General features: G+C 44.8%; 1 protein-coding gene across 11 annotated transcripts in view; it reads left to right on the plus strand.

Annotated features, from left to right (window-relative positions):
• UTRN (utrophin) overlaps positions 1 to 27251 on the plus strand; it is a 638628-nt gene that overhangs the window by 523461 nt on the left and 87916 nt on the right. For all 11 annotated transcript variants that reach the window (XM_030556487.1, XM_030556489.1, XM_030556490.1 and 8 more), the window contains 2 exons: positions 8554 to 8755; positions 25361 to 25446. In XM_030556487.1, the coding sequence (XP_030412347.1) occupies positions 8554 to 8755; positions 25361 to 25446 (288 nt within the window). The remainder of the gene's footprint in view (positions 1 to 8553; positions 8756 to 25360; positions 25447 to 27251) is intronic.

Below are 27251 nucleotides of genomic sequence, written 5' to 3' on the forward strand. Positions count from 1 at the left end.
GATCCTCTGATTTGAACTTTGGAATCAGACTCTTGTATTATAAATGGAATAAACAACTGTCATGTTTCTACAGTACAGTAGCCTTAGAGCAGTGGTTCACAAACTGGGATTCGTGAAAAGTTAAAGGGGGTTCTTGGGGGAAAAAGTCCCTAATGGCAGACAGATCTGTCCCTAGGGACCCGGACGCTGGTCACCACGGGGCCAGCAGCCCGGAACCCATGGACTTCCGAGTGCTGAGCAGATCAAAGCAAATGTATCTATCACAGTGAGACAATTTAACCTTCAAGACCCCTTATAAGAAATGGAGAGGGAGGTGGATATTTTTTGCTGTTTTTAAAATTAAATAGGCAGCTAATTCATGGGAATTAAGACTGAGGGAAAAAACAACTGAGGAAAGTTGGCAGATTTTCAAAGGGGCGCTATTAAGGGCCCAAAAGCAAGTTATTCCGATGGTTAGGAAAGATAGAAAATGTGGCAAAAGACCACCTTGGCTTACCCTTGAGATCTTGCGTGACCTACAAAATAAAAAGGCGTCATATAAAAAATGGAAACTAGGTCAGATCACGAAGGATGAATATAGGCAAATAACACAGAAATGCAGAGGCAAGATTAGAAAAGCAAAGGCACAAAATGAACTCAAACTAGCTATGGGAATAAAGGGAAACAAGAAGACTTTTTATCAATACATTAGAAGCAAGAGGAAGACTAAGGACAGGGTAGGCCCACTGCTCAATGAGGAGGGGGTAACAGTAACGGGAGACTTGGAAATGGCAGAGATGCTTAATGACTTCTTTGTTTCGGTCTTCACTGAGAAGTCTGAAAGAATGTCTAGTATAGTGAATTCTTACAGGAAGAGGGTAGGTTTAGAAGAGAAAATAAGGAAAGAGCAAGTAAAAAATCACTTAGAAAAGTTAGATGCCTGCAAGTCACCAGGGCCTGATGGAATGCATCCTAGAATACTCAAGGAGTTAATGGAAGAGGTATCTGAGCCTCTAGCTATTATCTTTGAGAAATCATGGGAGATGGGGGAGATTCCAGAAGACTGGAAGGGGGCAAATATAGTGCCCATCTATAAAAAGGGAAATAAAAACAACCCGGGAAACTACAGACCAGTTAGTTTAACTTCTGTGCCAGGGAAGATAATGGAGCAGGTAATCAAAGAAATCATCTGCAAACACTTGGAAGGTGGTAAGGTGATAGGGAATAGCCAGCATGGATTTGTAAAGAACAAATCATGTCAAACTAATCTGATAGCGTTCTTTGATAGGATAACGAGCCTTGTGGATAAGGGAGAAGCGGTGGATGTGATATACCTAGACTTTAGTAAGGCATTTGATAAAGTTTCGCATGATATTCTTATAGATAAGCTAGGAAAGTACAATTTAGATGGGGCTACTATAAGGTGGGTGCATAACTGGCTGGATAACCGTACTCAGAGAGTAGTTGTTAATGGCTCCCAATCCTGCTGGAAAGGTATAACAAGTGGGGTTCCGCAGGGGTCTGTTTTGGGACCGGTTCTGTTCAATATCTTCATCAACGATTTAGATGTTGGCATAGAAAGTACGCTTATTAAGTTTGCGGACGATACCAAACTGGGAGGGATTGCAACTGCTCTGGAGGACAGGGTCAAAATTCAAAACGATCTGGACAAATTGGAGAAATGGTCTGAGGTAAACAGGATGAAGTTCAATAAAGATAAATGCAAAGTGCTCCACTTAGGAAGGAACAATCAGTTTCACACATACAGAATGGGAAGAGACTGTCTAGGAAGGAGTATGGCAGAAAGAGATCTAGGGGTCATAGTGGACCACAAGCTTAATATGAGTGAACAGTGTGATACTGTTGCAAAAAAAGCAAACATGATTCTGGGATGCATTAACAGGTGTGTTGTAAACAAGACACGAGAAGTCATTCTTCCGCTTTACTCTGCGCTGGTTAGGCCTCAACTGGAGTATTGTGTCCAGTTCTGGGCACCGCATTTCAAGAAAGATGTGGAGAAATTGGAGAGGGTCCAGAGAAGAGCAACAAGAATGATTAAAGGTCTTGAGAACATGACCTATGAAGGAAGGCTGAAGGAATTGGGTTTGTTTAGTTTGGAAAAGAGAAGACTGAGAGGGAACATGATAGCAGTTTTCAGGTATCTAAAAGGGTGTCATCAGGAGGAGGGAGAAAACTTGTTCACCTTAGCCTCCAATGATAGAACAAGAAGCAATGGGCTTAAACTGCAGCAAGGGAGATTTAGGCTGGACATTAGGAAAAAGTTCCTAACTGTCAGGGTAGTCAAACACTGGAATAGATTGCCTAGGGAAGTTGTGGAATCTCCATCGCTGGAGATATTTAAGAGTAGGTTAGATAAATGTCTATCGGGGATGGTCTAGACAGTATTTGGTCCTGCCATGAGGGCAGGGGACTGGACTCGATGACCTCTCGAGGTCCCTTCCAGTCCTAGAGTCTATGAGTCTATGAGCCAGTATAGTTTTTAAAATTATGAAGAACAAGTTTAAGCTTTGTTGTAATGTGCATTGTTTGCCTGGATTGCTTGAGACCTGAATGCTTGTGTAGGAGAAACTCTTTAAGTTGATTTTTTAAATACCTTCATGCTGGTTTCGCATCTGATACTCCTTGATGAAACATAGCAGCCTTGTCTTATAACAGGCTTATTCAAAGTGATTCAAGCTATGAAAGTGAGATCTTGGAAGAGTGTTGCCATTTTTATAATGTAATAAAAATACTGTAATGATTAATAATAATAATAGTGTGTAATAAGCATGTTACCAAAACAAATTTTGTATTTCCAAGATCACTGCTTTTATCATTTATATTCAGGTAAAGGAGAAAATCTCTGGAAATATTCATTTTTAGGAGAAGGTTAAAGTTTGGGAACCACTGCTGTAGAGTATGTGGGAAGAAGTGAGAGAAAAGCTAAGCAAGGCTGATGTACAAATGGAGCAAATGATTAGTTAGAACTCCTGCTTGCAGATTCACTGCTTGTGGACCGGGCTGGTCTCCCACCTCTGACAACAGGACTGCAAGTCTTGGAGTGTGTCTCATACCACAAAGACTTCATTTCTGGAGCTTTTGGAAAGAGGGGTTACAGCAGCCATTTGAAAGGCAGTTGTCAGAAGGAGAAATTAAAATGTGATAGGTGCAAAAAGAATATTCAGACTCTGCTCAGTGGGTTGGTGGTAGCACTTTTATTTTTGTTCCAGCTCTCTAACCTTAGCTGCTTGCCCAGAATCCAGCTGACTAGTTAATACAAGTCTCCGCAGACCTAATGAAGTGCAAAATAACTACAAATGACTCAGCTGAAAAATGTCACTTTAGAGAGTTTGTGTCTCAAAATCCAAACGCAGTGCTGACTTTCAGCCTGACCTCTGCAAAATTGAAGTTGAGATACTAACCATCCATCTTAATTCATGGTGCTTGTTTTGGGGAAGAACTGCCTTCCCTTTCCCTCCTCCGCTATTTCAAAATGGGAAGATGCAGTAATAACAGTACTTAGCTCCAGGTCTTTGGAGCATAGCCCGGAGCTGGAGTGCGGAGCAGCTCTGGAGCAGGGGAGCGGCAGGTTTTTGCCTGGAGTTGGAGCGGAGCCAGAACACAGTTCCAAAGCCCTGCTTAGCACTTATATAGACCTCAAAGCGCTTTCCAGAGGAGATGTAAGTATTATTACCATTTTACAAATGGGGAAACTGAGGCAATGAGAGAGGAAGTTATTTTCCCTCGATCACCAAGCTGACCAGCAACAGAGCCATGAATAGAACTCTTATCTCCTGAGTCTCTTGTGTGAGAAGGTAGCTATCAAGTTGAAGAAAGGAGAGACAGCCAAAGAAATCTGCTAACTTAATTGTACACGTGTTTTGGAATATGGATTTATTTATACAGGAGGAGGGCTCAGGAGGCGTGCGGATCTCTGAGAAACACATTGCTGTTTGCCCGTGACAGCAAATGACTTTGAGAAATTTTCAGCATCCAAACACACTTTCTTGCCTCCTTTACTCAAACTCTATATTTGCTAGCCTGATTTTATAAACGCTTTCAAAAATCTATGCTATTCTTTCTGTCACTGTTTGCCTACAAATGAATACTTAACATCCAGCCAAAGGTACAGGCTGCGGTTTGATTCCTTGTGACCACAGTAATTAGAACATTTCTGTTCTTAGGAATACTACTAAGATATTCAGAGCACTCCATTAGCATATACTTCAGGGTAGCCTATACATAAAAGAGAGTCAAAATGAGAAATCTATAATTCTGCTTTTGATTTGGGGTTTTTTTTAAGGAAGAGTGGACATGTCTGCTGTGCCTCTTTCTCATTCATCCTTTGGACCAAGTTATCATTTGCCTTCCATTGAAAAAAGAAAATCATTTCTCATAATTTAAATGTGGAATGTCTCTAAAGGTGTCTGAATGTAGAACACTTCAGAAAGGCTTATGTCTGGCTTATGCACTAGGGCAAAGAAAGTGTCAAATTGAATCACTACATATAGGGTCATCATAGATTGTAAAATGTGCCAATTTGCTGTCACAGCTGCAGAGTATATTACTGAAAAGGCCTTTTTGAGAAGAATGCAAGGGCAAAGCTGAAGCAGGAGTGTTAATCCTACTGACACTTGATAGACTTTGACTTTGCAGTGTAAACTGGTAATGCAGTAGTAGAGCTGCATAACCCAATTAATTAATTCATAATTTCAGGACGCTGCTGGAATCCAGGTTTTGGGCTGTCGTTTACAGTCTGTGTCCACTCAACAGAAGGATAGAGTTTTAATGTTAAGAGCAGGTTAGTGGAGATAGGGCTTCCTGGGTTCTATTCTCCTATTCTGCCGCTGACTCACTATTCAACTTTGAGCAAGAAATTTAACTTCTCTGTGTTATTCATCCGTCTCTGAAACTAGTATAATATACTAGTAAAGTGTTTTCAGATCTTTGCATGTAAGGTGCTATTTCAGTGCAAGATATAATTTATCAGTAGCCATGTACAGCAGCCAGAGACAGACCTAGTTAAGTTATGTGAATCTGATGGAGTATGTCACAAAATTGTCCCCCTAACTTACTTGCTCTTGTGGTGTTTAAAAAGTTGACCTTTTGAGACGAGAGAATTTTTTTCTTTTAATACCAGAGGGGTAGCCATGTTAGTCTGGATCTGTAAAAGCAGCAGAGAGTCCTGTGGCACCTTCTAGACTAACAGATGTATTGGAGCATGAGCTTTCGTGGGTGAATATCCGCTTCATCGTATGCATATGACAATGAAGTAGGTATTCACCCACGAAAGCTCATGCTCCAATACGTCTGTTGGTCTAGATGATGCCACAGGACTCTTTGCTGCGTTCTTTTAACAGTAAGCAGGCAGAATAATAATTATTTTTTCATTCTAGTCTACTCTTTGGAAGGTAGATTCTGCCATAGATTGATTTTTGTAGTAAATAAAGAACAGTAAACAGTAAATAAAGTTCATCTGCAAAAGGTTACATGAGGACATGGCCTTTCTCTCTCATATGTTATGTGGGGTGGATGCCAGGGCTGGATTAACCCATCACTAGGCCTTAGACAAACATACTGGGACTCTACCTTTTTAATGAATCAAAACAAACAGCCCATAAGTTGAAAGAAGGGGGAAAAATACACTTCAGTGATGTTCCTTCAATGTGCCATTGCAGTAAATTCCCATCCCAGCCTGTTTGGGTAAGGAAACTGCTTCCTTCCCCGTGTTGTCCTCTCTCCTTGGCTCTGTTGGGAATGGCAAGGCAAATCCAGCCATGGGGAAAGATGATCTTTGTCCACTCATCCTCTAGTGTAGATTTGCACGTGAACTGAAAGAACTTCACTCACGTGGGTGTGTGGTGTTGCGACCTGGTCCACCAGTCTATAGAATTCAGTATACTGTCTCTAACAGAGGACAGTACCGAATGCTTTGTATGATTACCTCCTATGTCTATATTCAATTAGCCAGATGAGCAGTGTTGTACATTGGACTAGGGTAAATTCTGTCTTTCCTCCACAAGCAATTAGTCTTACCCAAGACATTATTACACTTGCATTGATTTATTAGTTTAATTTACGTAACTATAAAATATTTCCTTTAAGTGCTCTAAATATACTACTCTTAAAGTGTGTTCATGGATTGTGAGATATAAAGCTAAAAGCTGAATTCCTCCAGGATCTTAAGCGCTGCTGTTAGTAGAAGATCTTCATAAGCATAACACGTCAAGTCCTACAGTCAACAGAGTAGCTCCATTATCTGTTTGCACAGAGGTTTTCATTGCAAAGGCCACTGTGGTAGGAACATCCAGTTCCAGACAACGTTATTTCCTTTTTAGAATTGAAAAGGGGTGGGAAGTTCCCATTGCCTTAATGAAATAAACTAACAAGGATGAAGACATTCTATTTTAATACTGGGGAAGCTGCAGTTATCAACACAGAAAGAATAATAAAACAATTTATGATGACACCAGTTATGACAATCTTACAATTGTAAGTTCTCTCCTGTATTTCACACACACACTGCGTGTGAAGAAAATAACATAGTCTTCAACCCGCTTGGACTTGATACGTTTGAAGATTGATAGTACTTTATAGTCTCGCTTCTGACTCCCCAGAATATGAAATAAAAGATTTATTGTACTGTGTATGTTTCAGTCATTGAATTCTAATTTTCTTGTGTGCCATTTTGAGTGTATTTCACTCATTCCAACTACTGTATAATGTTACCCTGATACTGCAAGGGATAGCAGCTTCCATGCGAACAAATGGTTTGCTATAGTTAGTCTTCCCTTATCCAGCTTGTGCATGTGTAGTGTTTTTTTCCAAGCCTGAAAGATCTGACAATAACTTCTCCTTCAGAAACAATCTACAAGAATCTAACTTCTATATGGATGAGGGCTGTAACGTCAGAGTACAATATGCATGTGTTCAGAAAGGGAAAAGCAAGGAAGGTACAGGAAATCTTTATTGCCTTAGTCTCATTTTTATAAAGATGTGTAGGAAAATGGATTGGACAAAACGGGGATAGGGAATGTAGGCTTCTTTAAACAATGTAGTAGAAGAAAACATTGAGGTTCAACTGAATTACTCATAGGCAGAAGAAAGATAGCTAGCCATCCAGTAACATTCTAGTTTTTGCCATTATGGTGTCTGTTTTCTGTGTATCTCATTTTACAGGCCATGTTGAACCAATCTGATGCTACATCCCATGCTACATAAAGACTTACACCTTCTGGGGTCCTTATTTTATACTGATATACAGCAATTTATAACTCATCCTAAAACTGTCAAGACTTATTTCCATTGAGAAATGACATCTATCCTGTTAATGCACTACTAACTCTGCCCACAAAGAAACAATTTTGAATGATGGACTTTCAAATTCATGCTATAGATACTGTAGTTACTATGGGAAAAGATGCCAGGAAACTGCCACTACTTCTTGCTAAAATTCTAACTTGTGTAGTTAAAGATGTCACTGAGAATTATGCCACCATTTGGCTTTTACTGTCCTTCCTTCCTTTTAGACAAAGATATGCCTCTTTTCATTACATAAAGTGACTTGGAAGAATTCAGTAAAAGCCTTCTTTTCCTTCTCATCATCCAGCTGATAATTAGGTTTTCATGATCACTACGTCTCTACCCTGATGTAACCCGACCCGATATAACACAAATTCGAATTTAATGCAGTAAAGCAGTGCCCCGGGCGGGGGGTGGGGGGGAGCTACGCACTCTGGAGGATCAAAGCAAGTTCGATATAACGCGGTTTCACCTATAATGCAGTAAGATTTTTTGGCTCCCAAGGGCAGCATTATATCGGGGTAGAGGTGTATTACATTTGAGTGTGCTTTTTGGTATCAGCACTCCTTATTATCTATCAGAAATTCATAGCAGAAATGTGTTCTTTTATGAGGGGAGTCTGAAGATTTTGCATGACTCTGCATGTTATCACCTTGACTAATCGGTTAAAAATAGAAGATGAAAATTACATATTTTTCTGGAAAATTACATCAAGCTGCTACCCCTTAGTTTCTTTTAAATCTTCATAATTCTGCACCTACTATTCAGTTAATCAGTCCTCATTGTATCCCTAGTGCACATTACTGTCAAATATTACTGTCAAAGAATTTGCACAGCTTTACACTATTAGAGCCTTTCAATGCTAGTTTGATACCTTAGCAGTCAAGGCCAAATTCTGCCTTCTGAGCTATGCAGAAGACTCTCAGTAAAGTGAGTGGAATCCCATCTGAATTCTGCAGCTGAGGGCGGAATTCTCTGATCATACAATTCTCGTAAACTGTTTTTAAACAGTATGCTGAGTAGCGTAGTGTCTTTGTTTGCTTGTAAGATTAAAAAACCCAAATTAACCCAGAAAACAAACAAGAAACAAAAACAGCCAAAGCTCTAGCTACCTGCTTAATAGGAGTGCTTCATCAGTGTTAGTACAGCTAAGCCACTGCTTCAGCTAACCTGCCTGTAATTAATACTAAAATGACATGAGGATTCAGGAGGCAAACACTGAATCTAGTGATGAGGCATCATTATTTGTTTTGTTTTTTATTATGTTGTTAGTGGACCTATTGGATTTGACCAGAACAAATGAAGTTTTCAAAGAGCACAAGTTGAGCCAAAACGACCAGCTCCTCTGTGTCCAGGATGTGATCAGTTGTCTCACTACTATTTACACTGGACTTGAAGAGAAGCACAAGGACCTGGTGAATGTTCCCCTCTGTGTAGATATGTCTCTCAACTGGCTGCTCAACGTGTATGACACGTAAGTAATGTGTTCTTATTTACAGCATGTAGCTCGTTGTTTCAATGTGCTGTACACAAAATGTATACCATGTGAACAGTGAGTTCAGCGGGGTTGTATTTGGTATGATGTGTGTAAAAAGAAAATACTAGAGCATAGCACTCTAGATTAGATTTGTCTGTCTTTTTTTTTTGTGATTTTTCTTTTTGGGAAGGGTGGTGTGGTGAGAGAGAAGCTGTGATAGCAAAACTTTAATACTCCAGTGAAAAACATGCATTTGTTCTTTTTGATAAAGCTTCCGTCTGAGTCACTGGTGACACTGAGTTTGTTTGATTCACCGGTGATACTGTAAGTACTTAAAATGGCCTGTTTCTTATCCCACCTACTCAAAAGCCCTGGAATACAAGCGTGTGCGTGCGTGTGTGTGTGTGTAATATAGCTACATATGCTACCCTAGAAGCATAGAAAAGTTGAAGGAGGTATGTCCTTCATTTGGCAATTGGTGTTACTGTGCTGGTTGCAGAACCAGAGAAGCACTGAAAACATGGCAACCTGCATAGTATCCATTCCAAAGTTAAAGGTAACAAATGGCCAGAATAACAAAGCAACTGTCAGAAAACCTTGATTACAACCATCCAACACCAAACAAAAAGGAAACCAACTACAACTCCACAACCAACTGAATACTGCCTACTGCAGAAACCAAGATATTGGACACTGAACAACACCCTAACAATATCAACCTATCAAGACTACCCCTAACCACGAGTGGGCAAACTACAGCCCATGGGCCACTTCCTGCCTATCAGACATTTTCACCTGCCCTCAAGCTCCCACCAGAGAGCGGGGTCAGAGGCTTGCTCCACTCTGCCCACCTGGTGCTCCTGCCAGGGAGTGGGGTCAGGGGCTCTCCCCACTCTGCCCATCCGGCACTCCCCAGCCCTCACTCATAATTCCCTTAATGAGCACCATCTTCCGGCACGCAGAGCCACACTGCTCAGACGTGACCTTACCACATGGTTTCCAGGACTGGAATCCCACCCCTACGCGGCAGCATGCCTGATCTCCTCATGGTCTTCTACAGCCCCACTCTTGAGAGCCTCAGAGCTGCCCAAGGGCTGCACTCATCCCAGCTAGGGTTCCTCCACCTGTGGCGGTGCTTGGTACGGTTGCCTTGGTATCACTGCCAGCAGGGCTCCCATAGAGCTGTCCCCCTGCCCTCAGAACACCATCGTTGCCATGACAATCACTTCCCTATACACCAATATCCCTCACTATGACTGCATCATTGCCTGCCTCAAACACACACAAGATAATGCACAATGCTCAGAAATCCACCCAAAACACATCACCAAACTCATCCATTTCGTCATTATCCGCAACCACTTCACATTTAATAACAAACATTTTGCAGCCACATGTACTAGGATGGCTCCCCAATTTGTCAACCTCATCATGGGCCACCTTGAGGAGGAATCTCTAGAAAAATGTACCACAAAACCAGTGATACATAGATGATGATATTTTCATCCTCTAGACACATGAACTAAACTCCCTCAGGGACTTGCACCACAACTTCAACAACCACCACCCATCCATCGAAATCTCTTTAAACCACTCCCACACCAGCATCAACTAGACACCATGATCAGCTTAAAAATGCTGCAAACCATCCCGGACGCACCAAGAAATCTGTCTTCTACAGCCAGACACTCAGATACCACAGAATTTGCTCCAAGATTCATAACTAACACACTTCAAACCTCCTTCACCAAACAAGGATGCTGCCCCAGAAGAGTAGATTACATCATGGAAAGGGCCACCCAAATACCCCTGGAGAACTCATTTCATTGTAGGAAAAAGAAACCCACCGACCGCACTCTCTATAATTGTCACCTCCCACTCCATACTGGAACCCATACAAGTATCATCAATCAGTTACAACACACATTTCATGGGGACAATATCCCAAAAGAAATCGTTCAGGAAGCCCCTCTTCTGGTCTTTAGACAAGCCAAATCTCCCCATCCCCCAAACCTTACCAAGCTCATTATCAGAAGCAAACTCCCCATAAACCAGGACACACCAATTCAGAGTGCACCAGATCCTGCCAGAACAACAGATGGAAAACCTGTAGGTATCTCTCCACTGCTACAATGATCAGTATACTCTGCAACACACCTTTCAAGATACATGCGTCTTACACATGCTTATCCTACACGTGGTGTACTTCATTCAGTGCATCAAATGCCCCAATAGCAACTAAGTGGGTGAAACAAGACAATCACTATGTTCTTGAATGAACTCTCACAGGAAAATGATAAAAGACAAAAACACCATATCAACCATGGGAGAACACTTTTCACAAAGTGATCACTCTGTTCAATACTTGTCCTCAAGGGAAACATGCAAAACACCTTCAAAAGGCAAGCCTAGGAACTTAAATGCATAACTCTGCTAGACATCAAAAGTATGGCCTTCACCGGGGTTTTATGGCTCATTACAACAATTTGTAACATGCCACATTGCCTTCTATCCTTAATTGCCCACTTCAACCCCATTATGCATAGCAATCTAAACCACTATTGCCAACTTCATTTCAAGTGACTGCCTACCATATGTTACCCCTTCTTCTTAACAATCTTATCTCAACTTGTGTTTAGTTCAGACACTCTTCTTCCTTCCCCAACCTGAAGAAGAATTCTGGGTAGCTCGAAAGCTTGTATCCACCAATAGAAGTTGGTCTGATAAAAGATATTACCTCACTCACTTTGTGTCTCAGAATTTTTTTAATCATTTACTGTATCTAAATAACTCCATAATTCTAGGACTACAACAGAGAACATCTGTTATGTATTTATTGTATAATGAGTTATGTATCTGTAGGCTTGTCAGAATATGTCTCATTTTTTTATAATTTTAATGTATATTGATTATTGATTATTTTTAACCACTTTTTCAATTATCATCATTTTTAATGTTCACAGTTGCAGAAAATTCAGGGGAGAGGGGTCAGACCATAATTCTTTTTAACAGAGTTGTAAATACGTGCTTTATGCAGCCTTCATTACAACACATTATATACACATTAAGGTGAGACTCTTAAGTTCTTAAGCAGCAGTTTCTCACTTTGTCTATCTGTAAATTTTACTTCTTATCAATGTAAATATTTTTCTGTGATTTGTGTTTATACAGTGAAATGTTTACTCTCCCTTAAATCAAATTCTTCCAAGCTTATATTTCTGTCACAGACTTGGTTGAGTTCTCCCTGCTGGACATTTACCTGTTTGGATCCAGCACTGATCCCATGTGTTTCTCATTCAGCGCACTGAGTCTGAGCAGCATCCAGGCCACGTCTCTGGCTCTAGCTTCTTCGGCTCACTCCCAGGGTGCAGACTCCCTGTCCTAGTACCCCTTCTCAGAAGTGGAGCCCCATGATTTAGCTGCCCTAGGCCCCAAGACCAGTGCTTAACCCCAAGTCTCCCCAGTAGGTTAAGCACACCTTTTCCCAGAGCTCCACCCTCGTGAGTACACATTTAATCCTCCAGGGATGTATGCCAGTTTTAGCAGGGAGCCCAGAGTCTTTGCAAAGTATGTTCTTACACACGCACACTCACGCATGCACTTCATTCATAGAGAAAGCAAGGATCCATACAAAAATAACATCTGCCCACAAAATCCCTCTTTCCAGTGTCCCCACTACACTGAGTGCTCATTGAGTGTTTGTTCAGTTGTTTCAGGGTCCTCAGACTCTCCACTCCTCCTGATCAGCTTTCAGGTTCATTCTCTCAGCCCCTGTAACAAGCTCCCGCAAGCAGATCTGATAATTGAAAGTATGTGTCTTTGTTTCATGGACCTCAGAGTTGGAATTTTTCAAAGTCAGTTCCAACACATTATTTCTTCGTTGATTTTTTGCTGCTGCAGCATTTCCACTTCTCCAACCCTCCTCCCTGCAGATAAACTGGACAGAAAACCAGTTTCCTACAGCTTGGCCAAATTTCACTGTGTTGCCAGGCAGAGTCATTCCGTGTAAATGACTGCTTTGATTGTCCTGTGGCTGTTTCCAGATAGGGTATGTGATATCTGATATGATCCCTGTCAGTGCATGGCTGATTTTAATACACACTATAGGTTAATTTGTAGATTTCCTAAAATCAGTCAGAATTCATATGTTGTGCGTAGACAGATTCCCCAAGTCGTCACATATCTCTTCCCACTTCAAGACGAACAGAGCAGAGGCATCTCCCAAGTACTCCCTTCCCTTCCCCGCAACCCCACATACACTGCAAAATAGAACATCTGCTGTTACATCTTATTGGTTTAAACTTCATACAGTAAAACAGTCCCAACATCACACCAATATACAGTTTTCATTACAACATTAGTAATCAGTTTCTGTATACATTGTTACAGATCTCCTCCCTCATGATTCCCCAAGAAGGGGTACATATGGGGAGCATGTGAACTCTCCCCATATGCTCTTGTGACCCAAAACCTTAAGATTAGTTGGGGTGGGCCCAGAAGGATTGACCCCCAGCAGAGTGGGCCTCTGAGAGATGAGGAATTCCCTTCTTCCCGAGTGCCAAGTTCCCTTCTTCCGACCTACTGAGGAGAATTTCCTTCCTCACCCCTCTTAAGTTCATTTACATTTTGATTGACCAACCAGCAGTTATAAATTAGGGAGGGATTTTACCTACCATGTATTTATCTTGTGAAGTTCTTAGGGGAAGGGGAGCCACAGAAGTGTCTGAAAGCTGTGCCCTAAGATAACAAATGTGACTATTACCAGCCTAGGTTCACTAATGGTCTTTCTGAGTGCACCTCCTCAAACTTCAAGCCTCAGACCTTTTCCTCTCCTGGGGTGGCATCCACAGTTTGCCCCGCCTCAGATCAGGTCTTTGGTTGCAGCCTGATGGGTACAATGGACCAAGATTATGCTGACAACACTGCCTTGCTTGTGGAGAAATAAGAGAATTTCAGTCCTCCCTTCCAAGGTCTCTAAGAACCACCCACACCATGGGGTTTCTCTTTGGGAGCCTGTGACAGCATACGTTTGCAGTCAGAGACAGCTTCTTCAAAACAAAAGATGCACAGTGCTTAGAGAAGTGGCTTTAAAATAGCAGAGACCTATGTGCATGTTCTCTTACCTAAGTTTAACCTCTCTATTCATCACTGGTGCAAGTCTGGTTTATTCTCCATCTCTGAGCTGGGAGAAAAAGCCCAGGCTCCTTGAAGCCTTCTCTTGTCTCTGAAGGTATATCTACACTGCAATTCAGGGCCCCCACAGTTCCAGAGTCATCTACAGGATATCCTAGCCTGGATGGACCCAGCTAGGTAATTTCTCCCCTCAATTGATGGCCCAGCCATTGTTGTTTTAAATCCCTTGAAGCTGAGTACCTGGCTATCTTATCATGTCACTATTTAACTTTCCTTCTGGGCCTCTCATCATTCCCTTAACAGCTTCCTTCGATCTAATTCTATGCAGTCAGGCTGTGGTCAATACACAATTGAATGGGGAAACTGACACACACTCAATATTCATGAGAAACAGTGCAGAGATTTTTTTCCAGTTCATCACAAACGTATCAGTGGAAAGCAGAGCGGGGGCAGGTTCAGATACATTCCTTGACTTGGAAGCTGTTGCATGCTTAGTATCAGAAAATAGTGTCAAAGGAGAATATTAGCTTCTGATTCCTATGTATTTATCATTGGAACATTATTTGGTTATTGTGTTGAAAGTGTTGATATGATGTCTCTAAACTCTTTAGACTGTTTAAAGAAGTCTTAGGGTACAAAATGTGAAAAATATTAGATTTCTTACTCACAGTTAAAGTAAAAGCAGCAAAGAATCCTGTGGCACCTTATAGACTAACAGACGTTTTGGAGCATGAGCTTTCGTGGGTGAATACCCACTTCCTCAGATGCATGACATGCATCTGAGGAAGTGGGTATTCACCCACGAAAGCTCATGCTCCAAAATGTCTGTTAGTCTATAAGGTGCCACAGGATTCTTTGCTGCTTTTACAGATCCAGACTAACACGGCTACCCTCTGATAGTTAAAGTAAATATTCTCTCTTTTTCCATCTTCACCCCCCCCCCCACTCTCCACCACCAAAAATATTAAAGATTGGGAAATCATTTTAAATTGCCATTTTTGAATGTCCTTTAGAAAGGAAATAATTTGCCTCCTGACATTTCCTTTGTTGATTGCGTTGGTGTTATACAGTGTTTCAAATCACTGAACTTCCTACAAAAGCACCTGTTTGTCATCTGCTATCAACCTGAGATTTAATTAGTGGTTTGCAGATTGAACAATTTCCCAGTTTGTAACAAAACTCACCTACTGATGTATGTGGCCATTTAAAAAGCAATTTATTTTTAGAGACAGTTGACAACAATGAAGTCTATTGTGTTTGGTATTTTCTGACTCATTGAGAATTATTAATTCTTCAAGCTAGATAGAAAAAAGGAGCAGACTCCTTGCAACCTTTACATTCTCAAGGACCCAAAAGGTTATTTTGTTGATTAGCATCTGCCTGTAAATATGTTTCAGCCTTAAACTTGATTCCTTAAGAGAATTTTGGCTAGTCCAGAACACCTTTAAAAATACAGTATTGAAAATATAACTTGTAGGTACAATGTGAAATGGTTTTAAATGTCTTACTGAGGTAAGATAAGTGTGTGTATGAGAAGTCAAGTACTTTGTATGGGTTTTTAATAAATCTCACAGGTAGATTATTACACTAGGACACTTGCATAAATTTAATTAATCTGAAAGCACACGTAAGTAAATAAATAGATTTTCTCTTACGGCTATCATATATTGTCCAATCTTGGGAAATATATGTGTCACTTATATGGAAATGGGCTAACAAGCTATAGTACCCCCTGAAGCAGTTGTTTCACATGTGTTAAGGTGTACACAATACCTGGTGTATAGTATGTTTCCCTATGGTGGTCAATGACCCATTCTTATTATCTGAAAGTAATTCAATGCACCCTAAATGAACCACATAGTAGCCATAAGGAAACTTGTATGAGTTTTCTGCTGGTTTTGTAACTGCTTTATCAGGTTGTTGTATTTTGGAGGGAAATTTAATCTTTTCAAATGTCTAGGTCTCCTGAAGTGAGGGGTCCTTTCTATATGAATGCCTGTTTGAAAGACTGGGTGTGCTTTTTTCTTGCATTCTTATATGTCCAGTTCTCTGGGATGTGTATGCTAGGCAACGTTCTATACCCAAGCTTTTCTGTAAGGCTCAAAGCTGTTCTCTTAGAGCTACCTCTTTTTCTTTTGTGGTTCGCTCTTCCTACAAAGAATCATGGCTTTGTTCTAAAATTATCAGTGATCCATTCATAGATGTAGTATTTACTGTAATTTTTTACTTGAAATTAGGTCAAATGGCAACGAATTCCAGTCTTCGTGCTGGCTCACTTGTTGTGCTCTTTTAATCAAGAACTGGCAACTTTGCTCCAACATATCTTATAGTAGTTTTATGGACTTTTTTCCCATTAGGATCCCACAGTGATGTAACAAACAAAGTTGCTACAGTGATAGGTGCACAATAAATTACATTGGCTTGTCCAGGTAATCTTTACGATGATGCATTTGAGTTGTGTTATACCAAATGTCATTAGATCAATATAGTGACGTTGGTCTCAGGAGTGTTGGGTTGAAATTATAGGTCAGGCTGGTAGCACTGCACATTATTAAGATTATCCACTTCTCATTATAGAACCCTGTTTTCAGCTGTTCATAACTTTGTCAAAACTTTAACTATTTGGGCTAAAATTTTCCATGTGTGAATTTTTTTGAAAATAACAGTGAAAATGGTTCAGCTGTTTCTCAGAAAATGAGGCTAGGGAAAAATAATGTGATAGACCCAGGCCAGTTGGGAACAGTAGAGTAGTAGAAGGGAGATATACTGGCCACTGGATAAGCAGTTTTCTGTTCCCTGAGTGACCAGAGCAGGGGCTGCTCCAGGCTGATGAGAACACCTGACTCCAGTTAACCTGCTAAGAATCAGGTGAGGCTGTTAAGCACCTGACTCTAATTAAGGCCCCTCTGATGCTATGAAAGGGCTCACTCCAGTCAGGCCAAAGGGAGCCAGGGAGCCAGAGGAGAGGAAGTGCGTGCGAGGAACTGGGAGCAAGAGGCATGCAAGAAGCTGAGAGTGAGTAGGCATCTGCTGGAGGACTGAGAAGTATAAGCATTATCAGACATCAGGAAGAAGGTCCGGTGGTGAGGAAAAAGAAGGTGTTGGGAGGAGGCCATGGGGAAGTAGCCCAGGGAGTTGTAACTGTCATGCAGCTGTTACAGGAAGCACTATAGACAGCTGCAGTCCACAGGGCCCTGGGCTGGAACCCGGAGTAGAGGGTGGGCCCGGGTTCCCCCCAAACCTCCTAACTCCTGATCAGACACAGGAGGAATTGACCTGGACTGTGGCTTCTACCAGAGGGGAAGGTCTCTGGGCTGTTTCCTGACCCACAGGATGAATCTGTGAGGCGAGCAAATCCACGAATAAGACCCACCAAGGTAGAGGAGGAACTTTGTCACAGTACATTGTTTTGCCCAGACTAAAACATTCTGGTGATCTTTTTCTATGGAAAGCTCTATCATCTCCATGCTTTGGAGCAGGGACTTGAAGGTGAAGAGTTGTGGCCTTGGTGTTAGGGATGTTTGTTTTCCTATTCTTGTAAAAATACACCCAAATATGGCCAATTTATAGGCCTTTGCCAAATTGCATTTTGCACATGCTCAGTGCAGACTTTTTATATTTTAACAGCTGAATTCCCCAAAGATGCTCTGTGTACTGGGTATTCTTCATTCTAGGCTGAACGGGACTTAACTTGTAGTTGCAGCTCTGGGCTAATATGTGCTTTGTTGGATCCAGGTCCCAGTAGCATAGAGGAGGAAGCTGCCTGATTCAAATGCAGAGGAGGAAGAGAGGTTCTTTCTCCCTCTGCATTCAAATCAAGCAGCTTCCTCTTCCATCCTGTCTGTGAGGGGCTGTGTGAGTAGAATAAAGCAATAAGCACGTTTGGGGATTGGAAGGAGTAGATTGAGACAAGGAGCCCGGATAGAGGAACTAGGATTAGAGGCTGGCAAGACAAAGGGAGAGAGAAACTGGTCTTGGGGATTTGGGTCGGCAGAGATTAAGATTAACAGCAGGAAGGAAAGTTAGGACCGGTTGGTCAAGGGGACCGGGATCTGGGGAGGAAAATGCCCTGTATGGGAATGTGAGCCAGGAGGTGGCGAGGAGACTAAGACTGGATGAGGAGCCAAGAGAAACATTTGATCTGGCTGGGCAAAAAGGCTGGGACAGAGAACCAGTAGGGCAGGAGGGAAGGAATTGCTGGGGAAGGGAAGGTAGGTCTGACAAGGAGCTGGGATATAGAGGGAAGAACTGGCATTGGTTAGCAGCAGGGGGGAGGACAAGGAATCGGGGTGGATGGGGGATTCTGAAATTGGACTAGGAGCCTGGGATGGGAAATTGAGACTGGAATTAGTCCAGAATTTTTTGACAACATTTTTTGAAGTAGAAAGTGACAATTTATCAAAACAAGAACTGTTCACGGGAAAGGATCGGTTTTGACAAATTTCCCATTGTTTCACTTTTTGGTTCAAAAAAGATTTTTTTTTCAAATAAACAAACAAAAAGTGTGTGTAGTGTGTGTTGGTTTAACACCTCCTCTCTTGCACACCATGTCAAAAATGATGGAAAAGCATGTGCATATTTTTCAGTCTTAGAATGGTCAGTAGTAAAGGCAAAAATCAGCAAGTCCTTAAGTAGTGCAGTTTTTGCAATGAGCTTTTGAATTTTCTTATTTATGGTGCCTTCTCTCCATTTCCTGATTTTATCACATGAGTATCAATTATGAACTGCATTTTGCTTATAGGTTTAAAATTGTATCATTTGGAGCCCTGTGTGTATCCTGATTTTTTTTTAAAACAGCATGAGTCTGAAGTCATATTGCCAACAGCTCCACATTCTCTAATTATCATATACATTAAGCTGTTTATGTACTGATGCACCTATGCACCAAAATGTTTTAAAAAGAGAGATGAAGCACAGTGAGTGAAAAACATTAATGAATCTGTACAGTATCAGAGCTCAGCTTCATTTTACAGACCTCATCTCTCACTGTGTAGTGTGCTTCCCAGCTGTCTGCTGGTGTGTGCATTTTGTTGTGTAAATCACAGTTAGCAAATAATGCTATGATTTTGTAGTGCTAAATTTCATCATTTTGGGGGTAATGTGAAATGTTAAGACAACGTGAACCCAAGTTGAGGGGTTTTTGTGAAGGAGAATTCCCTTATTCTTCTTCGAGTGATTGCTCATATCCATTCCAGTTAGGTGTGCGCGCCGTGCATGCACGTTCGTCGGAAACTTTTTACCCTAGCAACTCCAGTGGGCCGGCAGGTCGCCCTCTAGAGTGGCGCCACCATGGAGCCTGATATATACCCCCTGCTGGCCCCCCCCGCTCCTCAGTTCCTTCTTAACGCCGTGTCGGTCGTTGGAACTGTGGAGCGCAGCATAGCTGTCCTCCACGTCCCTAGCTCTCCTTGTTCTACTGTTTATAGTTGTAGTTAGTTGTTAAGTGTAGTTAGTTAAGTAGTAATATAGTAAATAGTGTAAATAATATTTGTAAATATTTGTTAGCCGGTTTGGGCCGTAGCTCTTCCTGGCACCCGGCACCGGGCCCATGCCTGGTTCGCCGGGCTTCAAGCAATGTGCGGCCTGTAAGAAGCCGATGCCGACCAGCGACCCCCACGACGCGTGCCTAAAGTGCTTGGGGGAATCGCACATATCGGACAAGTGCCACATTTGTAAGGCTTTTAAGCCTAGAACAAAGAAGGAGAGAGACCAGAGACTTAGGACTCTCCTCATGGAAGCGGCACTCGACCTGGCAGCTTCGCAGACTGGCACCAGATCGCGCTGGCACCGGATCGCGCCGGCACCGGAAAGACTCCCCGGCACCGACCTTCCCCGGCACTGGGTACAGAAGCAAGGCCCTCGAAGTCTGCAACTCCATCCAGGCAGACTCGAGTGGAGCGCCCAGCACCTACATCTGCCGCAGCGCTACCGAAAGGGATCCCGTCAACTCCAGGCCCGAAGGGTTTGTCGAGTCCGGTCCTGCCGAGTTCCCCCATAAGATCTGGGGTTGAGCTATTGGTCCCATCGACGTCGGAGACCTTCGCCTCGGCACGGGACCTCATTGCCCTGACTGAGCCAACTCAGCCTCCACCCCCGGTACCTCCGGTGCGGGTGGCGTCCAGAGGCAAACCAATAATGAGAGCACCATCTCGGGACTCATGCTCGCTGTCGAGGTCCCGGCACCGTGGTAGCTCAAGATCCCGCCGCCGCTCGCAGTCCCGGCACCGCTCCCCTCGGCGGTACCAGTCATACTCGTGGCACCAATCGGCCTCCAGACGGTCCCGGTCTGGTTCCAGCCACCGATACCGGCACCGGGACTCTAGGAGCCATTCCCGCCGTCGATCAGCGCCCCGGTCGACCTCCCGGCACCAAGCTGGTGGTAGGTCCCGGTCCCGGTCGACCTCCCAGCACTGTGTTGGTGGCAGGTCCCGGTCCCGATTCCGGCACCGAGTCAGCGGCCGGTACCGGTCCCGATCCCGGCACCAAGTCCAAGACAGACCCCGGTCCCGATCCCGGCACCAGTATGACTCCTGGTACCGGTCCCCGCCACCAAGAACATCTTCGACGCCAGGATGCGGAGACTCTTACCAGCCACGGTCGGCCCCTCCATGGTCTTCCAGACAGCCGTCAGTGTCGTCGCAGGCTGACAGTGTATATGCGCTGGGCACTGACAGATAAGCGGCCCTTTTCCACGACCCTCCGCAACAGGACCAGGGACCGCAGCAGTGGGGGTTCTGGACACCCTGGGCGTATCACCAAGCCCAGGGCCCCCAACAGCTTCCTCCTAGGCCTGCGACGACAGAGCACAGGGCACCGGAGGCATCGTTGTCTCGCCCCCCCCCCCTCCCTGGACGGGGAGGACGGGTCAAAACAGCAAGACCCTGAACTCCCTCCGGAGTCAGAGGCGAGGGCTGAGGCAGACCCCCCGCTGGACACACTCTTGCCGGGGGTCTCCTCATCGTCTTCTCCCGATGAGGCGGTGGCAGGCACTTCTTCCAATAGCCCTCCTCCGCTAGATCTCAGGGCACATCAGGACCTCCTCAGGCGCGTAGCACAGAACTTGAGCCTGCAAGCTGAGGAGGTCTCTGAGATCGAGGATCCCGTCAGCATCCTCTCCTCCGATGCTCCCACTAGGGTCTCCCTGCCCTTTATTTGGACGATCCAGGCCAACGCCAATACGATCTGGCAATCGCCGGTCTCCATCCCCCCTACTGCACGGGGCGTTGAAAGGAAGTACATGGCCTCCTCCAATGGCTATGAGTACCTCCATGTTCACCCGACACCATGCTCCCTCATGGTACTGTCGGTGAACGAGAGGGAGCGTCATGGGCAAGAAGCCCCAGCCCCCAAATCCAAGGAGGCCAGGCGTATGGACCTCCTCGGCCGCAAGGTCTATTCGGCTGGGGCCCTTCAGCTCAGGGTTTCCAACCAACAAGCCCTTCTTAGCCGCTACGCCTTTAACTCGTGGGTGGCAGCGGATAAGTTCAAAGAGCTGTTATCACAGGAGGCGCGTCAAGAATTTGCGGCGATTCTTGACGATGGCAAGAAGGTCGCAAGAACCTCGTTGCAGGCCTCCTTGGACGCTGCGGACTCGGCTGCCCGTACCCTCGCCTCGGGGGTGACGATGCGCCGCATCTCCTGGCTTCAGGTTTCTGGCCTTCCACCGGAGCTCCAATACACCATCCAGGACCTCCCGTTCGAAGGCCAGGGCCTGTTCTCGGAGAAAACAGACCCCAGACTGAAAAGTCTCAAGGACAATCGGGTCATTATGCGCTCCCTTGGGATGCACACGCCTGGGACGCAACGCAGACCCTTCCGGCCGCAACAACAGCAGCAGCGCCGGCCGTACCCCCAGTTCCGCCAGCGGCAGGACCTTAATAGGCGCCGCGGCAGAAATGGCAGGCGCAGGCAGTCGGGGAATCAAGGGGGGCAAAACCAAAGCTCCTCTAAAGCCCCACCTGGACCCAAACCTTCGTTTTGAAGGTGCACCCAAGGGCGTAGTACCAGTGTCCCCCATGGATCCTTCCCCCCCCCCCCCGTTTTCCAACCGCCTTTTGTTTTTCCTCCAGGCGTGGACCCAAATAACATCCAACCGCTGGGTCTTACGCACGGTGCAGACGGGATACCGTCTGCAGTTTACATCTTTTCCTCCCTCCCGCCCCCCACCCTCATCCCTCTTCAGGGACCCCTCTCACGAGCAATTCCTCCGCCAGGAGGTGCAGACGCTCCTCGACAAAGGAGCTATAGAGGCGGTTCCGGAGAACAAGAGGGGCAAGGGGTTTTATTCCCACTTCTTTCTGATCCCCAAGGCCAAGGGAGGCCTCAGACCTATCCTCGACCTGCGAGAGCTCAACAAATATCTAGTGAAGTTGAAGTTCCGCATGGTATCCCTGGGGACCATTATCCCATCCCTGGATCCTGGAGACTGGTATGCCGCCCTCGACATGCAGGACGCTTATTTTCATATTGCCATATGGCCACACCACAGACGTTTCCTTCGGTTCGTGGTCGACCGCCATCACTACCAATTCGTGGTTCTCCCGTTTGGCCTCTCTACGGCTCCGAGGGTATTCACAAAATGCATGGCTGTCGTTGTGGCACATCTTCAGCGCAGTCGCATTCACGTGTTCCCTAACCTTGACGATTGGCTAATTCGGGGCACGTCAGAGCTTCAGGTCCGCAGCCACAGCCGCAGGATCACTGGCCTGTTTGCTACCTTGGGCCTCATGATCAATGTGGACAAGTCCACTCTGCTCCCCTCGCAGAGGGTGGAGTTCATTGGGGCCGTCCTGGACTCCACCTTGGCCAAGGCCCTTCTACCGTTGCCCAGGTTCCAGTCATTGTCGGCGATCGTTCAGCACTTGCTGGCAGCCCCCCTGACATCGATACGGACATGCCTAACCCTGTTAGGTCATATGGCAGCCTGCACGTTTGTGACAGGGTATGCACGGCTCCGCATGAGGCCCCTCCAGTCTTGGCTCATCGCACATTACCGGCTGGCAAGGCAGTCACTAGACTCGCTTATCACAATCCCCCAGGGGGTGTTGGATTCCCTCAGTTGGTGGCTAGACCAGTCCGTCGTGTGTGTGGGGCTCCCATTCCACCCACCCCAGCCCTCGGTGTCCCTAACGACGGACGCCTCAGATCTCGGCTGGGGGGCCCACCTGGGAACCCTGAGGACACAGGGCCTGTGGTCCCCGCAGGAGGTGGAGCTACACATCAACATGCGGGAGTTGAGAGCGGTCCACCTTGCTTGTCAAACGTTCTGTCACCAGCTTCGAGGTTGCTGTGTCGCGGTATTCACCGACAACACGACGACCATGTACTATATCAACAAGCAGGGCGGCACCAGATCCTCTCCCCTATGTCACGAGGCGATGCGACTCTGGGACTTTTGTATAGCCCACTCCATTCACCTCACGGCTTCCTTCCTCGCCGGAGTACAGAACACGCTGGCGGACCGCCTGAGCAGATCTTTCCTCGCGCACGAGTGGTCCCTCCGCCCGGACGTCGCCCTCTCGATCTTCCAGAGGTGGGGGTGTCCCCGCGTGGACCTCTTCGTGTCCAGGGGGAACAGGAAATGCCAGGCGTTCTACTCCTTTCAGGGCCGGGAACCCGGGTCTATAGCGGACGCCTTCCTTATTCCGTGGGCGACCCACTTGTTCTACGCGTTCCACCCGTTCCCGCTGGTCCACAAGGTCCTTCTGAAGGTGCGCAGGGACAGGGCCCGCGTGATCATGGTAGCCCCAGCGTGGCCCAGGCAACTTTGGTACCCCATGTTGCTGGACCTGGCCATAGCCAGCCCAGTTCCCCTGCCCCTTCACCCAGACCTGATCACCCAGGACCACGGTACTCTCTGTCACTCGGACCTCCAGTCGCTGCACCTAGCAGCGTGGCTCCTGCGTGGCTGACCAGATCCGAGCTACGCTGCTCCACCCCGGTACGTGAGGTACTCTTGGGCAGCAGGAAGCCTTCCACTAGAGCGACGTACTCGGCCAAGTGGAAGCGTTTCTCCTGTTGGTGCACGGAGAGGGGTTTCCTCCCGATGGAAGTTTCGGCGGCCAATATTTTGGACTATATTTGGTCCCTCAAGCAATAGGGCCTGGCGATATCGTCCCTTCGGGTCCACCTGGCGGCTATCTCCACCTTTCACCCGGGTGGGGATGGCTGCTCAGTTTTCTCTCACCCGACGGTGACTAGATTCCTTAAGGGGCTGGAACGTCTATACCCTAACGTCCGACCCTCTGCCCCTACCTGGGTTCTTAACCTGGTTTTGACTCGGCTCATGAGGCCCCCCTTTGAGCCATTAGCGACTTGCTCCCTGCTCTCTTTCTTGGAAGACTGCCTTTTTAGTAGCTATTACCTCAGCTAGACGGGTGTCGGAACTCCGGGCTCTCACGGTAGATCCCCCGTATACGGTCTTCCATAAAGATAAGGTGCAGCTGAGACCGCACCCTGCCTTTCTCCCCAAGGTGGTCTCAACCTTTCACGTCAACCAGGAGACCTTCCTCCCAGTTTTTTTTCCGAAGCCTCATTCTTCATGCAGGGAGCAACAACTCCACTCGCTTGATGTCCGTTGGGCTCTCGCATTTTATGTGGAGAGGACCAAATGGTTCCGCAAATCCCCCCAGCTTTTCGTGGCAGTAGCGGACCGCATTAAGGGACTTCCCATTTCCTCGCAGAGCTTATCCTCAGGGGTAACGTCCTGTATCAGGACCTGCTATGACTTGGCTCATATTCGTACGGGCCGTGTGACTGCGCACTCTACCAGGGCGCAGGCGTCGTCGCTGGCTTTCCTCGCCCATGTGCCCATCCAGGAAATCTGTCGGGCAGCGACCTGGTCATCGGTCCACACCTTTGCTTCCCACTACGCCCTGGTCCAGCAGTCCAGAGAGGACGCGGCCTTCGGATCTGCAGTGCTCCATGCCGCTACTTCTCACTCCGACCCCACCGCCTAGGTATGGCTTGGGATTCACCTAACTGGAATGGATATGAGCAATCACTCGAAGAAGAAAAGACGGTTACTCACCTTTGTAACTGTTGTTCTTCGAGATGTGTTGCTCATATCCATTCCACACCCGCCCTCCTTCCCCACTGTCGGAGTAGCCGGCAAGAAGGAACTGAGGAGCGGGGGGGCCGGCAGGGGTATATATCAGGCACCATGGTGGCGCCACTCTAGGGGGCGACCTGCCGGCCCACTGGAGTTGCTAGGGTAAAAAGTTTCCGACGAACGTGCACGTGCGGCGCGCACACCTAACTGGAATTGATATGAGCAACACATCTCGAAGAACAACAGTTACAAAGGTGAGTAACCGTCTTTTGTGATTATCAGTTCTAAAGACCTGAAGTATCTTGTTTAAGGAATTTAAGTATAGTTTGTATAACTTGCCAGGTGTTTTGAATTTGGAATGAACCTATATTATAATATTAACTGTGTTCAAGCTCTCTAATAGCTTCATGCAATTTCAGGGGGCGGACTGGAAAAATCAGAGTGCAGTCCCTGAAGATTGGGTTGATGTCTCTTTCCAAGGGTCTTCTAGAAGAAAAGTACAGTTGTAAGTAAGAACTTATTCCATAAAATGTGTGAATCTGTACTTTTTGTATTAAAAGACAGTCATGGTTTAAACAAAAATCATAATTATCCTCTTGCCCAGGATAAGAAATATTTTTTGATGCGATAGTAGATTAACATTAGCTTTTGCACTGTCATCAGTCATAGTGGTAAAGTGTGGGCAAGTAGATTTTATGCCGTGACTTGTAAATTATGCAGTTATAACATATATGGTAAAGCGGGATGAAATGGTTGTACATGGTTTCTATGGAGAAGCCAGAAAAATGTCTTGTTTTATGTACTTTGCCCATTTAACAAAATAGTGCAACATTCATATGTTCAGTTTATGGAAAAATCAAACAAGTCAGAGTTGATAGGAACAGGTGCATAGGTTTGATAAACTACTGCAAGGAAATATACCAAAATAAAGCAGCTACATTAAATGTGTCTGTTTGCAGAAGGATGACTGTCACTTTGCAGATACTGCTCCATCATCTGAACTTCTTGCCTAAACCTTGCCCAATGTAATCCAACAAAGGCATGAAGTTATATTGATTTAGATATTTTGAAATTTTTGAGGATGTTGAATATTTTGAAAACATTTAGTAAATTAGCAACATGTAGCAAAAATAGTTGCAGAAACATGGAGTGACATTCTATTGTATAGTATTTATAAGTAATTCAGAACAAAGGACTTGTGCAATCCTACAGTATGGACTTATGGAACTTAAAATTAGTTTTTATGGGAGTAGCGGTTCGACACATTTCACAGAAGCAGAAGTAAGTAAAAGTATGTCGAGAGAATATTTGTTATACCTTTCACAGAAAACTGTGGAGCTCCTTGGGAATATATTCCTTGCTTTTTTTAAAGAGCACTTTCACGTAAACTGTTGATTACCATGTCTACATTAGCAAAAATCTTGTGCACTGGGGCCAGTTTCAGCGTCTGATTTTGTACAGTCGTAGTCTCTCCCCAGCATGTTGTACATTTTTTTTTAATTCCCTAGCATAGTTTAGTTCATATGAATTGGTCAGTTTTCATGAACAAGGAGGAGGACTGAGTCCATATACAACAAATCAAAATTCATAATAAGGCAGCAGAATGGGATTTGTGAAAAATGAAAAACTGATTGTAGGATCTAAGGGTTAGATTCCCTTGATAAAATGGTAAGAGCTAACCAAAAGACTAGAATAGAGATTGATTGATTTTTTTTCCAAACTCAAAATTGCCCTCAACAGTGTAAAATAGACCTTGTTGATCAAATATTCCCATTGAGACTAAGTACAAACATTTAAGTTGACTAGTAAATTAGGTAGGTGAAAGTAAATTTCAGCAATTATTTCTAATACAAAACAAAAGTGGCAATTGACCACCAGTACATACTTGCATAATTGTCTTACACTTTTACAGCATTCTTCAGAAACAAATTAAAGTGAAGAGTTCTGGTATTTTGGAGCACAAAAGGTTAGCTTACTTGTCTCAGAAGATTTCTGTACTAAGACAATCACAAGTTCAATTCTAAAACTCGTCATATCAAAGAGACTTTAGATATCTAAACGGCTTCCTGCTCTGGTTTATTAGGACTTCAACAGTTACTCTGTTACTTAACATAAAATATCTTTTTATATTTTAATTTCCATATTCTTTTTCAGTATGTCGGGTTTGGGCAATTCATAATTGTCAGCTTTAGTGTCCACTTCCTGATGAACCTCCAGAGCTTTTCTTTAGAGGAGCAGAAGCATTATCTAATGTGGTCAAATTGTCTCAAAGCAACTGATCCACACAGATTGTTGGTAGCATCTTCCTCT

Source organism: Gopherus evgoodei, chromosome 3 (genome assembly GCF_007399415.2).
Source record: "Gopherus evgoodei ecotype Sinaloan lineage chromosome 3, rGopEvg1_v1.p, whole genome shotgun sequence".
NCBI lineage: Eukaryota > Metazoa > Chordata > Testudines > Testudinidae > Gopherus > Gopherus evgoodei.